This window comes from Boleophthalmus pectinirostris, unplaced genomic scaffold, assembly GCF_026225935.1.
Source record: "Boleophthalmus pectinirostris isolate CB_2022bp ecotype Guang Dong unplaced genomic scaffold, ASM2622593v1 HiC_scaffold_18, whole genome shotgun sequence".
Classification (NCBI taxonomy): domain Eukaryota; kingdom Metazoa; phylum Chordata; class Actinopteri; order Gobiiformes; family Gobiidae; genus Boleophthalmus; species Boleophthalmus pectinirostris.
This window is the reverse complement of record NW_026571133.1, coordinates 29,400,501-29,414,416: the sequence shown is the minus strand read 5'-3', so window position 1 is coordinate 29,414,416 and position 13,916 is coordinate 29,400,501. Positions and strand designations below refer to the sequence as shown.

At 37.4% G+C, this 13,916-nt stretch overlaps 4 protein-coding genes across 6 annotated transcripts; 1 reads left to right on the top strand and 3 right to left on the bottom strand.

Moving 5' to 3' along the window:
- Positions 1 to 1,170: 1,170 nt before the first annotated feature.
- zmat5 (zinc finger, matrin-type 5) lies at positions 1,171 to 3,531 on the bottom strand. Of its 3 annotated transcripts, none has more exons than XM_020925248.2 (5): positions 3,254 to 3,531; positions 2,753 to 2,895; positions 2,594 to 2,656; positions 2,428 to 2,508; positions 1,171 to 2,169 (listed from the first exon to the last, which is right to left on the bottom strand). In XM_020925248.2, the coding sequence occupies exons 2-5, from the start codon at positions 2,877 to 2,879 to the stop codon at positions 1,913 to 1,915; spliced, it is 528 nt and encodes a 175-aa protein (XP_020780907.1). In that variant the 5' UTR covers positions 2,880 to 2,895; positions 3,254 to 3,531; the 3' UTR covers positions 1,171 to 1,912. The 3 variants fall into 3 exon arrangements, with proteins under 3 accessions (XP_020780907.1, XP_055009986.1, XP_055009987.1); XM_055154011.1 differs by having other exon boundaries at positions 3,300 to 3,531; XM_055154012.1 differs by having other exon boundaries at positions 3,306 to 3,531.
- A 20-nt stretch (positions 3,532 to 3,551) lies between these two features.
- On the top strand, positions 3,552 to 4,218 carry LOC110160536 (cytochrome b-c1 complex subunit 9). Its single transcript, XM_020925197.2, has 2 exons — positions 3,552 to 3,713; positions 3,906 to 4,218. Exons 1-2 carry the CDS (start codon positions 3,573 to 3,575, stop codon positions 3,954 to 3,956), a joined length of 192 nt encoding a protein of 63 aa, XP_020780856.1. The 5' UTR covers positions 3,552 to 3,572; the 3' UTR covers positions 3,957 to 4,218.
- Positions 4,219 to 4,433: 215 nt separating this feature from the next.
- On the bottom strand, positions 4,434 to 5,818 carry gal3st1b (galactose-3-O-sulfotransferase 1b). The gene is made up of 2 exons (XM_020925196.2): positions 5,706 to 5,818; positions 4,434 to 5,615 (listed from the first exon to the last, which is right to left on the bottom strand). Exons 1-2 carry the CDS (start codon positions 5,816 to 5,818, stop codon positions 4,460 to 4,462), a joined length of 1,269 nt encoding a protein of 422 aa, XP_020780855.2. The 3' UTR covers positions 4,434 to 4,459.
- A 2,662-nt stretch (positions 5,819 to 8,480) lies between these two features.
- Positions 8,481 to 13,673, bottom strand: prodha (proline dehydrogenase (oxidase) 1a). The gene is made up of 14 exons (XM_020925128.2): positions 13,237 to 13,673; positions 12,922 to 13,130; positions 12,234 to 12,268; positions 11,504 to 11,653; positions 11,366 to 11,430; positions 11,162 to 11,278; positions 10,993 to 11,072; positions 10,833 to 10,914; positions 10,580 to 10,672; positions 10,330 to 10,476; positions 10,062 to 10,237; positions 9,880 to 9,978; positions 9,718 to 9,806; positions 8,481 to 9,146 (listed from the first exon to the last, which is right to left on the bottom strand). Exons 1-14 carry the CDS (start codon positions 13,564 to 13,566, stop codon positions 8,956 to 8,958), a joined length of 1,863 nt encoding a protein of 620 aa, XP_020780787.1. The 5' UTR covers positions 13,567 to 13,673; the 3' UTR covers positions 8,481 to 8,955.
- Between the last annotated feature and the right edge of the window lie 243 nt (positions 13,674 to 13,916).

Here is a 13,916-nt window from a genome sequence, read left to right as displayed (position 1 = left end):
ACTGTGGCTCTTGTTGCCTCGCTCCAAGATGGTCCGAGTTGAGTGAGTGAGGCCTTTGTGGTGCAAACTTTGCCAAAAAAAAAAAAAAAAAAAAAAAATCAATCAATAAAATAAAATAAAGAAAAAAAAGAGTGCTGACAGAGAAGAGATGTTATGCTTTGTGGCAATTTCTGTTTCCTGAGGATAGGCTCATTATGGAGATATCAATCAGAAATGTTTCAAGTTTAAAACTTTAAATCTCACCATCAAAATCTGACCTGGCCTCCAGCTCAGTATTTATGACTGGGCAATTTAGAATATTGTGATGTTGTGTGACAGCTGCTGATATCCACTGTCCTTTTAGTGAATGTGATTGTGATGAGTTGTCATAACTTTGAGGTACATATCACATATTCAAGAATGTTGGTTTCTGTTTCTTTCTTGAGCTACCAAACACATCTGTTCATATATATTTTTACTTGAAAACATGATTAATTAAATCTGTGATTTTATGAATGTAGGCATAATTTTGTAAGAAAATATTCAAAAATCACAAAAATATCTGATATCAACATGAATTCCAGTCTTTCAGGACATTCAGATACGTGTACTAAGACCATGCACTTATTACCACTTATATTGATTAATTAATATTTTAAAATGCTTTATTTAGAAAAATGAAAATATATATTTTTCTTGCACTTTTTTAATCAAATCTTTATCATTCTGGAAGGAAAGAGGGTATAACTCATTCTGGCAATAATCAAAATTTTATGTCACCTTGCAGCTCTATAAAAATAATGTATGTGTGAATGTCAAATATTATATCTAAACTAAATTATAAGCAGATATAGTGTCCTGTGTGTCAGTGTTTCAATGAGCAGATTTACATGCATATATTTTTACACCTGCTCTACCTGATGTTAGTCTTTGTCCTCAGTTTTGTGCCTTTGTTATTTATATTAGATGTCTGGTCCTATCAGCCTTTTGTCATTATGTTTTTTGACTCTTTTCCTTGTATTGTCCTAAGCTTTATGCCACCACTTAAATTCCAGTAGCACTTTCTGACCCTCTAATTCTGTGACCCATTCTTTACATGTAGAGGTTACAGCATTAATATACACTACTAAGCTTTGTCTTGATGCATGTACTGCAATAAAAAAACAAAAAAACAAAAAGATTTAGTCAATCTGTGTTTCGTCTGACTTAGTATCAGCTGGCCACTGACAAAATGTATTAATAAAGCTTACTGAATAGGAACTGTCAATATAAAAGAAAAAGAAGTGTGGAAATATCTGTACTTGTTCAAGCACATCACCTCAGTATGGCAACAGAAGAGTTGCTGAGGAGTTGGTCCCTTCCCTGTTTACTGCATGTAAAGCACCTATTAGTTACACAGCAGGGACCACGGACCATTGACAAGGAAACACCAGTACTGCCGAAGGCCACACTACATTCTAGTTTAAAAACAGTGCAGTGATCATCATTCCCCATAACAGCATGTGCAAAGTGGAACTGATGAGGTGTAATATATAAATAATGAATACAATTAAAAAAAAAAAAAAAAAAAGAAGACCAGACAATAAACATGACAACATCAAGAGCATCTGCTGAGAAAGATTAGAGCAAGTGAGCTGTCAAAACATGACTGGCCAGAGCAAGATCAAAATGGACTTCTTAGACTGATACAATATGAAAGACAGTCAAGAATGTACCGATTATACTCTTAAAGCTTTGGGTTTTTATTTTTAGTGTTTAAGAATGATTCCATGACTATACTAGTGGTATCTTATAGTAGAACGATATGGTAATATGAATGTGCTGTTTGAAATGTTAAGTATCTCCCCCATATAAACATTACACAATTACCCCATATATTACACAAATTCACTTCATCATCTTGTTTTATGGAGCTTGCTTCATGGAGCTTGTTTCAACCCCATTCTGTGTTTACGCTGGCTTTCCATCCACCAGGAGGAGGAGGCTGGAGTGATGGCGGCAGCTCAGGAATGATGAGGAGGTGTGCAGGCACATCGCTTTCTTCAAGACATTCTTCCGTGTCAGTTTTCAGGTCTCTGTAGGTCTCTTTGCTACAAAGGGCGTTTTTCTTCTTTTCCCTTCTAGCAAGCCAGTCTTCTACGCGTCTGTCAGCTAAAACTTTGTCCTCGAAATGCTCTTGAGAATTTTCACCTGAAGCAAAAGAAATGTAACTCATCTCAGGTTTAATCCAATAGTGCGTAGAGTAAAAATGTCTGTACAATTTCATTCAAGAAAATAGGTGAATAACAAGTAGAATTCTGATCACGCAGTGATCACAATTACTCAGATTGTGATTCAATATAATTGCCCATAAAATGTTTCTGAATCTATCAACATCGGACTTTCAATACTGAATGTATTTATTAATAATGTATTCTCTGCAGAAAGCACCTCCCTTAGGCTACCTACCTTCTATTTGCCGTCTAAGATGAAAAAAGTCCTCCTCTGACATATGAGAAAATCTACAGTTTGGTCCAAAATCACAAATTCCTGCCAAATAAACATAAATACAAGAATGAAATAATATACTCTCTGATATCAAAAGCTCACCCATTGAGAATGAGCTGTAACCTACCTTTCTGAAGAAACATTCTGCAAGGTTTTTTTGTTTGCTCCTCTAGGAGAATAGCTTCAGGGTCTGCAAACATTACAGAACATTAGGCTATTTGCATAGTAGGCCTATTAATGAGCTATTCAAATGATTAAACATAGTTTGATAGTTACTTGGTCTTACCTTTAAAAAAGTCAAACCAGGTCTTTTTTGCTCTGTGATGCTGAACACCATTCAGATGTTTCTTTCTGTTGTGCATATTGTCCTGGAAGGAGCGCTCACAGTAGTCACAGTAATACCTCTTTCCCATGACTCTTATTTTCAAACTGTAAAGTAAAACATTTTGCCATTTTAGTCATTTAGTCATTTTAGTGACAAATATTATTTGCTCACCAAGGTGGACTTTTTTTTTTTTTTATTAATTATGATATGCAAACATTAATGTTTCAAGACATTCATAAATAATACATGCTTCCAGGTAGGCAACATTGATTTAGATAGACCTATTATGAAGATAGAGAAGCGTGTCGCGTCAATAGAAGCATCCATGGCGCCACCGTTTGATACACAATACAACTACACTTGCACGTGCAGTAAGAGAAAACCAATCCACAGTGGGTTATGATAAAGATTAGTAAATTTAATTATGTCAGGACAGTAATCAATGTTAGGGAGTTATCGTACCTTGGACGAAAATGGAACAACAAATAAACATGGGAATGATACCCACTATCACCGCTGATAGTGAGGAGAAAGGAGCTGTTCTCGCTTGCTTGCACGATATTTGGTCCGTTTATTAAAACAAATAAAACATACTAAAACATATCTGTTATCTGTTTGTTATATTCGAAGGGAGGTTGAAGCGTTTGAAGCTACGGGAATCACCGCCGAGTTTTTGTTTTGGCTCACACCACAGGCACCATGGCTAATAGATCCGTGGCTCAGAAGCGGATGTGATTCAGTTCAGCTTCCGCATCTGCGCAGCGCGCATTCCTCTTCCAACATGTCGCTGACCAAGTCTGCGTACAATCTGCTCTTCAGGAGAACCTCTACCTTTGCCATAACCATTATGGTTGGGGCTGTCTTTTTTGAACGATTGTTTGACCAAGGCGGAAATTTAATATTTGAGCAGATGAACCGTGGGGTAAAATAAATATTTTATGTATTTCTGGTCGTATTCTTCTGACCTTGTCAAGAGGGCGATAGCGAATTAATGCTAATGTTAGCCAATAATGCTATTTCACCGGTCAACTTCAGACATTTCTGTCATATGTGCTGCATTGTGTCTTTTGTAATCTATTAAACAGTTTGTCCTATATCGTTGTTTGTTTTACAGAAACTCTGGAAACATATAAAACACAATTATGAGGAGAAAGACGAAGAGTAGGACGCCGCTCGGGGTAATCTGGGGCCAAGCAAAGCGTCATCACACTTCCCTGTCCATTGACATCACCTGGATCACACATAAAATAGACTGTTGTGTCTCATGCCCAGACTGCCACCTGTGTCCGGTAATCCAGTGGAAGATGAAGATTCCGAGAAACGCCACATGTAATCAGCATTTGCTTTGCTCTGGCACTTTCGGTGTGGTACCATCTGTGTCATTCTTTTGTTTGTAACATACTAAATTAAATGTTTATCTTTATGAATGCAGAGTTTTCTTTTGACTACATGTCAGGTTTATTGGGAGTCAGATTTTTCCTCCAAAATTCATTTATTAGGTTCAAATGTAATAAACAGTACATTTATGTATCAATAGCACCATCAAGGCAGCATCTGGAGAACATTAAATTCATCTATTTCCAGTTGTCTTAAGTACATTTTGAAAATCTTGAAATGCTGTATAGAGTCATGCCATATGGCTAGAGGAGTAAACAAACTGCACTGTTCTTAGTATGGATGTTTAGAAATAAAAGCATCTTTTACCCAACCCCAAAGTTTAGTAAGCCACAGGTTTACACCCAGGTCAGCTAAGTATTGAATCTCTGGAGTAAGCATTTTCTGACAGATTATCTTGTATTTGGGGTCAATGAATTTTTTCATGTTGTAACCAAGGATGGAAGACTCTCCAACTGGCTGCCATGGCATGAAATGCTGGTCTTCAATGTTATGGGCTTCCACTGCATGACCCCCCTCAATACAGAAGGCCTTCATTTCAGCATTTCTCCTCCTCAGCTCTTTCACATCCTCTTCCATTCTTTTTATTCCATATGCCTCAACCTTCTTCCAGAATGTGTCATTAAAATGCTGATACAGTTTCCAATCAATGGCATTCCACTCTTGAGCTTTAGCTTTGAGATCTGGTGTGAGTCGAGAAACAGATGAGTTCCTGCGGGTATTGAGTTTGAAATATAGCACATCTTCCATTGTCCAGCAAAGCAGCTCCTTCAATAGAATCAAGGACTCTTCAAAGTACTCTGCCAGGAGGACAAGATGAAAATGCTTTGACAAGTCTGCAATGGCCTCTGTTATGTGAGGGTCATCAATGACTAGGTTATTGTCAAATCCAAAGTCAAAAAACAGCAGATTTTTAAGATAGAATGAGTTAAATGCTTTTTTGCTGTAGAAGCCCCTGGGATTGTTTAGAAACTCAGCCAGTTTATTCTCATTTGTGAGCTTCCATGTCAAGGGCACTGCTCTGTGGTAGTAATGGAAGGAAGATTCAAACAGGTCAACTGGGTTTCGGAGAATAGTGATGTATACTGCATCTGGAGGTAGGAGCTTAGCCACTTCACGGTGGTCAAAACGCATGTGGTTACACACAATATTGAAGCAGTCTCCAGGTTTGTAGCCCTTAACCTGGGAACACATGAAAGGGGACGGGTAGAAGAAGTCATTGCGTCCATCAGGGAAAGCAAATTTAAGCTTGTGTTTCTCGCCAAACCGAAAGAGGATGTTGAGGAGAGTACTGCTGGCAGTTTTATGAGTCTTCATGAACATAATGTTCACTTTAGGTGAGCACTTTGGCCTCTTAATAGGTATGGTCACAGCATCATGCACCCGTCCTCTGGAAATGCTAATAGGACAAGTCTGTTCTTCAGAATCTCTTTTGTAAGAAGAAAGAAATATATTAATATTAAATACACATTCCTATCTTTTAATTTCATAAAAATCAAATAACCTAAATTATACTTACACAGCCTTTATTTGAGGTTGGTCTGAGTAGTGGTAGAGCAAAACCATGACATTTGTCAATAAAATCCACAATATTAAGAGTTGCATACACTTTATTCTCTTAATGCCAAACATTATTTGGGGCTCCTAGTAAAGTACAAGGTAAACCTGTGCTGAAATAAATAAGCAGAATCAGTAAGCAGTCGCATCACTTTGTAATAGCAGCTTAAACAATGTAGGCCTACAGCATCCCTCCATGGTACATAATGCATATTTAAGGTCTACACCTTACCTGGAGTTGCTTGCAGATAATAGGGTATACCATCCAGCCAGATCTCACGGGGGAGAAATTTGCTGCAGTCAGTCACTACACATATTGACACTGTAAACATGTCAACATGGTTCTCATGCCCTTCTAATGAGCTATCAAAATACCCATGTCAGTGGTTATGAACAACCATGTTTTCGGTTTCTGCAAAAACACATGAGAAACAGTTGGAATACAAGAAGTGAACATCACAACTTATCAATAATGTTTTGATTGTATTAATTATTGGAGTAGGCCAACTAATAGCCACATTGTATTCATGGTCTTACTTGACCAACTCAACGCACAGCTGGGTTTTACAACAACACGTAAGCTATATAAGCAGCACAATTTTTGTCAGCATACCCCCTAGCAGTAATAAACATAGGCCTTATTTTTATTTCTATAATTTGTATTGACGCTGTAATTAAGACGTTCCCAAAGCTCGCAAAACTTTGTGAACTGACCTAGAAGTCATATTTTAACACCATTAGATATGGTAAATCTTTAATCTCACCTGGAGTGCGCAGGTATCCCAGATGGGCAGAGATCGCCCTGAGAAACTGGAGCTTTTAAAGGGTGCAACTAGAAGTACGGTCCGTACCTCTACCAGGCTATGTCAAGTCTGCTTAACACAGTCTTTAACGCTCGTCTCACACTCACAGAGGTGTGGAAACTGGATGATCGTGTGACCACGTGTCTAGCAACATTTTTTCCCAGGTTTACAAGTATGCACTTCTATGGTAACCATTTTCTGCATGTGGAGAGCAGCGATAACACACGATGGACCTTTGACAATATGGCTTTTCCGAATAGATTCTGATGAAGTTGGCCCGCACATAGACTGTTTAAGCTACTATATAAAACACAACACAACAGCTGCCCCATCTATTTTTCTAAAAGATCTTAATGTTATACACATTAAGCTACAAGACATATTGTTTGAATAGTGGACACACGGGGGCCTTACACGGGCCTGGCTGCTCTCACGAAATCTTTCCAAAAATCTGAGCGCAGGTGATGCTGCCTCAGCCGCTCACTCAGCCTCTCATAAAGCCTTGAATCAGTCAGGCTGTACAGTCTGACCAGCAGGGGCGCGTAATAATAAATAACAAATGTCAAGTAGGGCCACATTAAACAGACCTATCAGCTAAGCGGCCTAGCTGTATTATCAGCTTACTTACAAAGACGAATAATGATAAATAAAACTCAGGCACAACAATTTAAGTGGGTGTAAGTGTAACCAAGGTAAAATGTACTCTTGTTTTTATTTTTGAATTTGAATTTCACCAAAATCCAATTTTATTTCCTTATAAGGTTGTGCTTAAGTTTATTTTGGCTGGTTCTACTAGACGCTTTTATTTTGGAGGTGCGTTTACTTTCTGTGGAGACGCGCGGTTCGGTTCCCTTCAGTTGCTCTGAGGAGAGCAGAGGGGAAGTAAGTAGGAGGTAAGATTTGCTCTCTTGATTTATATGTAAAATGCTTGACAGAAAATTCATGCTGACTTTATTCAGACGTTGATTATGATTTGTAAGACCTTTGTTCCTGTTGGTAAAATATGTGTGAAATATATTTTTTTTATTTGAATGCAGCACAAAAAAAAGTACTGTTAGCAAGTGATCACACTGTAAAAATAATTTATTGTAATTAGTAATATTGTTATTACACATCAGTTGCTCTGAGGAGAGCGTGTGTGTGGAGCTGTGAAACTTGGAGGCTGTATTCTGATCATTTTTGTGTTTCACACAATAAATCTCCTGAATGACAAACCCCTGTGTGCGTTTGACTTCATCTACACAACACAACGCAGACAATTGCTAATCGGTCAGTTCGAGCGCGCTGGTTACATAAGGAACAAATCATGTTTGTAAAGATGCTGTTCCAACTAAAACCAATAGGCTACACTAAAACAAATATTTTAAAAAGAGTGAGCCAATAATGTAGATCTTCCCCTTCTGCACATTGACATGTTAGGATTTTAGGTCATTTCTGAAAAATCATCAGGAATTTCGATCATTTCAATAGCACACACTGCCTGGACAGTCCTTTTAACTTGTAAAGTTAATCATACTTTAATTACTCTATCTGAATAAATACTAAAATAAAAAAAGACAGATGTCTTAAGACAAAGACATCCTTGAACATTCTTATCATAACAGAAACTTTGGGACCCACGCCCTAGTTTGTTATGTGGAACTGATACTCTTGGAAAGCAAGCATACTGGGATTTCCCCATTTAGTTTGATAAGGGTTCTGAAAAGTACAATGCCAGTTGTTCCTATGGGCAACAGTGGCTTTCTCACATACACACCAGCAGAAAGTGCATGTGCCTCAGGACATAACCATAATAACATGCAGCATGGACAAGAACTAGGTGCTGCAAGAAAAGAGAGGGAGGAGACAGGAGGTTTGAACAAAAAACAAGGCTACATTATCATGACATCGTGCAGTCTTGCTCTTTGAGGTAGAACAGAACACACACAAAGTAATTGTAAATACAAATATTTATACAGTAAAACATCTTAACAATAAAAACTACATAGAAATAATTTCCTGTAAGGAGTGCATCAGCAGTGCAGACAGTAATCATTTGCAAAAAATTATAAGGCACTTTGGCTCACAGCTACTTTTAAATATGACAATCGTTTGTCTATATATATATATATATATATATATATATATATATATATATATATATATATACATACATATACACACACATACTTTATACATTTGCAACCTAAGCAGGCTATTTACATAATAGTGAACTGGGTGTTTGAGACAGTTGCATTGATAAACCCTAGATTTATAAGTGACATAAACCATCTAAGACATGTTCATTTCAAACATAAATGTTCATAAATAAAACAATGAAAAACTACACTACTTTCATAAGGACACCAACTTGTGGAGTTAAAGTCATGACAATGGAATGATAGATGTACAGGGTAATAACTGTGTTACTCAGTATACAGGTGTATAGATAATCTGTCCATTGAGTAATCTGCGCTTGAGCTCCTTCCACAGCAGGGCGCGCTCTCTCTGAGAACCCTTCATGAAGCCGCGGTTCTCTTGTGCACGGCGAGACAGGTAGGGTATGACTTCATTGACTGGGCCATATGGAACGTATTTGTAAACTGGGAAACCAGCCTGACCTATATTCAAAATCAACAATACAAGTTTTTAGTATTCAATATTTTTGTAACTGAAACCAGCCAGATTTATCAAGAAAAGTTATAGAATTATTGTTGTCTAAGTCTAAGTTGTGAACATTGTCTTTAGAATGCACAATTGAAACAGATTTTTTTTTTTTAATCACTTTTTAAAGCATCTGCAGAAAAACAGCCTCGCTTGTTTGTTGGCTGGTGGCAATACAAACAACACTTTTTTTTTTAATACTGAAATGTAAGGATTTTTTGGGTATTTTTTCTGCCTCAGCTAAAGGATCAGAACAGTTAACAACAAAAACAAATACTGAGGCAAAAATATATTGACATATTTTTACTGACTATTGCTTTCTGCTGACGTCACAGTGTCCTGTCCTAATACTTTTTTATCTCATTGGAAGCAAACAAAACCAGATTGGTTGGACTGCCAAAGGTCAGTAATGTCTCTGCTAAAAAACTGACATTTACGTCAATTGGCCCCACAGAGACTAACATGTCACACGATTATGATTCCATTACCCAATGTTTACTTTTAGTAACCATGCTGAGGACCACATACCTAGAGGGAAGCTGATCTGGTCACACATGCCGAGCAGCTGTCCAAAGTAAACTTTATTCTCAGTGGGTGAAAGGGCCATGTCATTCATCCTAAAAAATGAGTTACATACATGAAGGACTACTCCATGAGGATTCTCCCAACTGAAGTAAGAAGATGACTTACATTTCTAAAGTGAATTTAATAGTGTCCTCATTGTGTGTCGCAACCATGACATTGGCTGTTCTGCTGCGTTCAATTTCTTCCAGCACATACTCCAAACATCTACAAAAACAAAAGACATGACTTATACTGTAACTAGTGACATTTGTTTCATCCAAAAAGATGCAGTCAATATAAAAACATGCCTATGATACATTCTGTTTGTTGCCTCATAATCTGGGTTTATTGGGTCTTCATATCCAATCTCTGCGGCCCTGGCTCTCTCTTGATACATATAAGCTCCACGAACAAGTTTGGCTCCAAAGTACCATCCTTCTCTGCGTGACAGCTCAACATCCATAGTGACGTTATCATAGGCTTCCTTTTTATTTCAATAATAACACAAGACAGGGGGTTATAGTTAAACAGTATTGGATATATCCTTAGACTTCCTGATCATGGCTGTATTCTGACCTTAAGGTAACATTGGTAGGTGTTGAATATGATCGGTTTCTCTCTATTGAACTTCCTCTGCATTTCCAGGGTCAGACGGCTGATTGCTGGCTGAAAATAGGTCTGCTCTGCATCCACCATGAGCCGGACCCCATTTTCCATTGCGTGCTAGACAATATGCACATTTAATGGAATTTATTATTCTGGGGCAGTTTGGAATTTGCCATTGTTGTCTACTGCTTTATTCCCAAGTTGTGACAGTAATGCTCACCTTGGCTAAAATATCCATTCTCTGAAGCATCCTTTTCATCTGCTGCTCCTCCTCAGCAGTAAACTTTTTCAACAAAGGCTCAAGATGACTTGTCTGCTCACATATATGAACAACAGTTATTATGCATTGAAAATATTATCCATGATTGTGTTCTAAAAGAACTCAATTACTAATATAAATAATAATAATAAATAATAATGCATCATTTTAAATAATAAAATGTATCTCAAGATCTTCAAAAAGACTGATATACCTTGAGGTTTGGCACCATAAGAAGGTTGGAGATTTTTGTAGTGTCATTAATCAAACTGTTCCAATCTAGAAGATCAATTGTTCTGAAAACATAAATGGTGCATTCTAATAGTAAAATAATAATGCTTGACTTGAATGCTTTTTGCAGTTTTTCTATTTACCCTGAGAGACCCAGTCTCTCTCCAGTGAACCAATGCTCTATTTCATCTTTGGCTCCAACGCCCATCTCAGCTAGGTTCTCCTTAAATAAAATCAATGCTACAATTAACTTCAAACACTAAAAATGTAGAAATATAAAAATACTAAATTTAAATGAATTAAAAAACATACTTTTAGCTGTTCCAGTTCTAGTTTTTGATCCAAAACCATCATTTCGGATTTACCCTGTTGTGCTGCAAGGAGATTAAAAAAACGCCGCCATTTCACAAGTACTTCAGAAAACTGGAGCTGTTCCAAAAAAAAACAGAAACATGTTACAAAATAGCAACATAAGCTAATATATGATTAAAAAGAAAATGCAAATCTTTAACCTACAAGAAACTGTGGCCGTCCAAGTGCTGTCATTTTGATAGCTGAAAATCCATCAGCAGAAGCCCCTCCTAGGATTGAAAAGAAATTGTAATTTTGTCATTTTCATTGTTAAACAACATACAGGGTTGTTACAAGGCATACCAGATGCTTTGATACAGTTTATAAATGTCTCCATTTGTTTGTCACACTTTGCCTCATCTGCATAGAAGTAAGTGCGAGCACTTATGACTCCTCCACGTCTGTCTCCAAACTGTCGATGAGCTTTGTATTTCTTTTCCCGAAGTCCATCATCTAAAGAATAGAAGAGCACATGTCCTGAATCAGTCAAAGTTTATTTGTAAAGCTCTTTTCATATGTTGTGTGTAGCCTAAAGTGCTTTACATAGAAGATTAAAATAATTCCCTTGAACCTACCCACCACCACGCTTTCAACCAGTCCAGTCAACACTGTCACATGTATACCCCTTGCTGCCCGTGCCATGCATCTAACATCTACTCTGTCAAGGTTAAGAGCTCACCACCACCTGTTACTTTTAAAAGTGTAACAAATTCAACAAAATCTACAAGTTTTCTTAATTAATTAATTAATTAATTCTTATAATTATTTTAGCAGACATATCTGAAATGAAATGGCATATGGAAGAGAAGTGGTAAACATGTAACATAATCTCTTAGGTCAACCCTATGCGTGACTTGTGCAGTGGACTTTTTCAGCGTGACAAAATCCAGATATAACCAGTTCCAGCCTATGAAGAAGTACATGGCCTTGGCACACTCCTGTTACATCCTCCACTAACCAACTATAAATACTCATTAGCAGAGGCAGAGTCAGCACCAACATCCCCAATGTTCATTAATTTTGAATTACAAACCTGGACTTTCCTTTTCAGCTTCAGAAACACAAGAGCTGCAAAAGATTAAAATATATATTTAAGTCAAACAACTACAACACACACACAGAACAGAAATAAAATCCAAATGCTCAATTGACTGTGCTATTATTGCAATCAGCTGATAAGAAGGTTAAAAAAAATCATTGAATTAATGGAGAGGTCTGTGATTGTTGTGTGTTGTGAAGCCTGCCCAACATGCGCCTCATTTGAGGATTACATAACAGTCTCCCAGTGCCTTGCATAGAAAGTTATTCTAAAAGCCTGGCATGCTGTTGACGTTGTACTTCTTCCACTGTTCAGCCAATCAGACAAGAGGGGTCAGTCCTCACAGTCCAATAGTAAAGCTCCACAAAGCTCCAGGGTGGAAAACACATGTGGCTTTGATTACAAGTTCTTATCTTGATAGAAAAATACAGTAAAATAGCAATCAGTGCCTGTGAATTATTTAAGAAAAAATGGCTAAACTAAGGATTACATTTTATATGCTGTACTTCTGCTTATACAATATGTTGGCCAATAACTATCCTGCACATTTAATGTTTGATTTTTAGTCAGTACGTAGCCTTGAAGTCTTATGAGCAGGAGCAGATACACTCATGGTCATAGAACAAGTGTCTCATGTAATGTTCAAATGCCTTTTATCATTTTCATGAGCCTTTCTACTTACTCCATCTCCTTCTTCTCTGCCTCTTCTTGTGTCAGGTCCTCTTCCACACTATAGTCCAAAACTGCTCCTACACCAAAAGCTTCATTCTTATGGACCAATGGTTTGATGGAGTTGTGATCTTCACCAGCCACAAACTGTCCGTAAAAGGTCATTTTCATCATCATTTCAAACAGCCTCTGGCCAAGCACTCTTCTACTAAGGTCTATCAACTGAAAAATAAAGCATAGGCTTCATTAAAAACTTACAAAATATACAGAATTAACAAAATCTCACAACCAAATCTGGAATAATTGTATTTAAAGAGTGTGTACTCACCTCTTTATTCCTCTCAACAAGGAAATCAAAAGTACAGAGCTTGAATACCAACAAACTCCTTAGCAACTCCACATTATTCTTGCTCTTGTAGGCTTCCTCTGTGTTATCGAAATCTATCTGAATCTTATGGGCTCGTGGTTTATTTAAAGTTGTCGTTTGAGATATCAACTCCACTGGTTCTGCCTCAATCACGGTGCATCCATCTATGTGCTGCTCCTTTTCCTCCTTTGGCTTGGTGGATGCCACGGTTGATCGATACTTACCAGGCGTAATGCGCACTTTATTGATATTGCCTCTAAATAAAGGCGCTAAGAACTTAGTATACGACATGTCTTAATATTGTCAAAGCCACAGTTTAGAAGAGCTGCTATTCAGTCGTTGTGACATTGAAAAGCAACGTGCGCTGGTGGAAGTCATATAGGCTAGGGGCGGGCTCTCGTCTACTTACATCACCAGGAGTACGCCGCTGTGACTTGCTGTAGTAAATCTGTCGAAATACTCAATATCACATCAACAACAAAAAAAGCACACCTTAGCCAACTCCTTCATGATGATGATTCTTTTAGACTTGCATAATTTTAACAGTTGCCTTAAATTACAAATTATTTACATGTAAATCTTATGAATTTTATCTGCCTTTAATGTTTTTAGGTGTAAATATCACCTGTGTTGATTTATGC

What these genes read in the sequence shown, in the direction of transcription:
- zmat5 (XM_020925248.2), bottom strand. Translation starts at nt 2,879, where the DNA reads ATGGGAAAGAGGTATTACTGTGACTACTGTGAGCGCTCCTTCCAGGAC. An exon ending in CTGGTTTGACTTTTTTAAAG is followed by an intron (nt 2,657 to 2,752) that starts GTAAGACCAAGT and finishes TAATGTTTGCAG; the next exon opens with ACCCTGAAGCTATTCTCCTA. An exon ending in TCTTAGACGGCAAATAGAAG is followed by an intron (nt 2,170 to 2,427) that starts GTAGGTAGCCTA and finishes CTTTTGCTTCAG; the next exon opens with GTGAAAATTCTCAAGAGCAT.
- LOC110160536 (XM_020925197.2), top strand. Translation starts at nt 3,573, where the DNA reads ATGTCGCTGACCAAGTCTGCGTACAATCTGCTCTTCAGGAGAACCTCT. An exon ending in TTGAGCAGATGAACCGTGGG is followed by an intron (nt 3,714 to 3,905) that starts GTAAAATAAATA and finishes TTTGTTTTACAG; the next exon opens with AAACTCTGGAAACATATAAA.
- gal3st1b (XM_020925196.2), bottom strand. Translation starts at nt 5,818, where the DNA reads ATGTTTGGCATTAAGAGAATAAAGTGTATGCAACTCTTAATATTGTGG. An exon ending in CAACCTCAAATAAAGGCTGT is followed by an intron (nt 5,616 to 5,705) that starts GTAAGTATAATT and finishes TTCTTACAAAAG; the next exon opens with AGATTCTGAAGAACAGACTT.
- prodha (XM_020925128.2), bottom strand. Translation starts at nt 13,566, where the DNA reads ATGTCGTATACTAAGTTCTTAGCGCCTTTATTTAGAGGCAATATCAAT. An exon ending in AAACTGTATCAAAGCATCTG is followed by an intron (nt 11,431 to 11,503) that starts GTATGCCTTGTA and finishes TTTCAATCCTAG; the next exon opens with GAGGGGCTTCTGCTGATGGA. An exon ending in TTATGGTGCCAAACCTCAAG is followed by an intron (nt 10,673 to 10,832) that starts GTATATCAGTCT and finishes ATATGTGAGCAG; the next exon opens with ACAAGTCATCTTGAGCCTTT.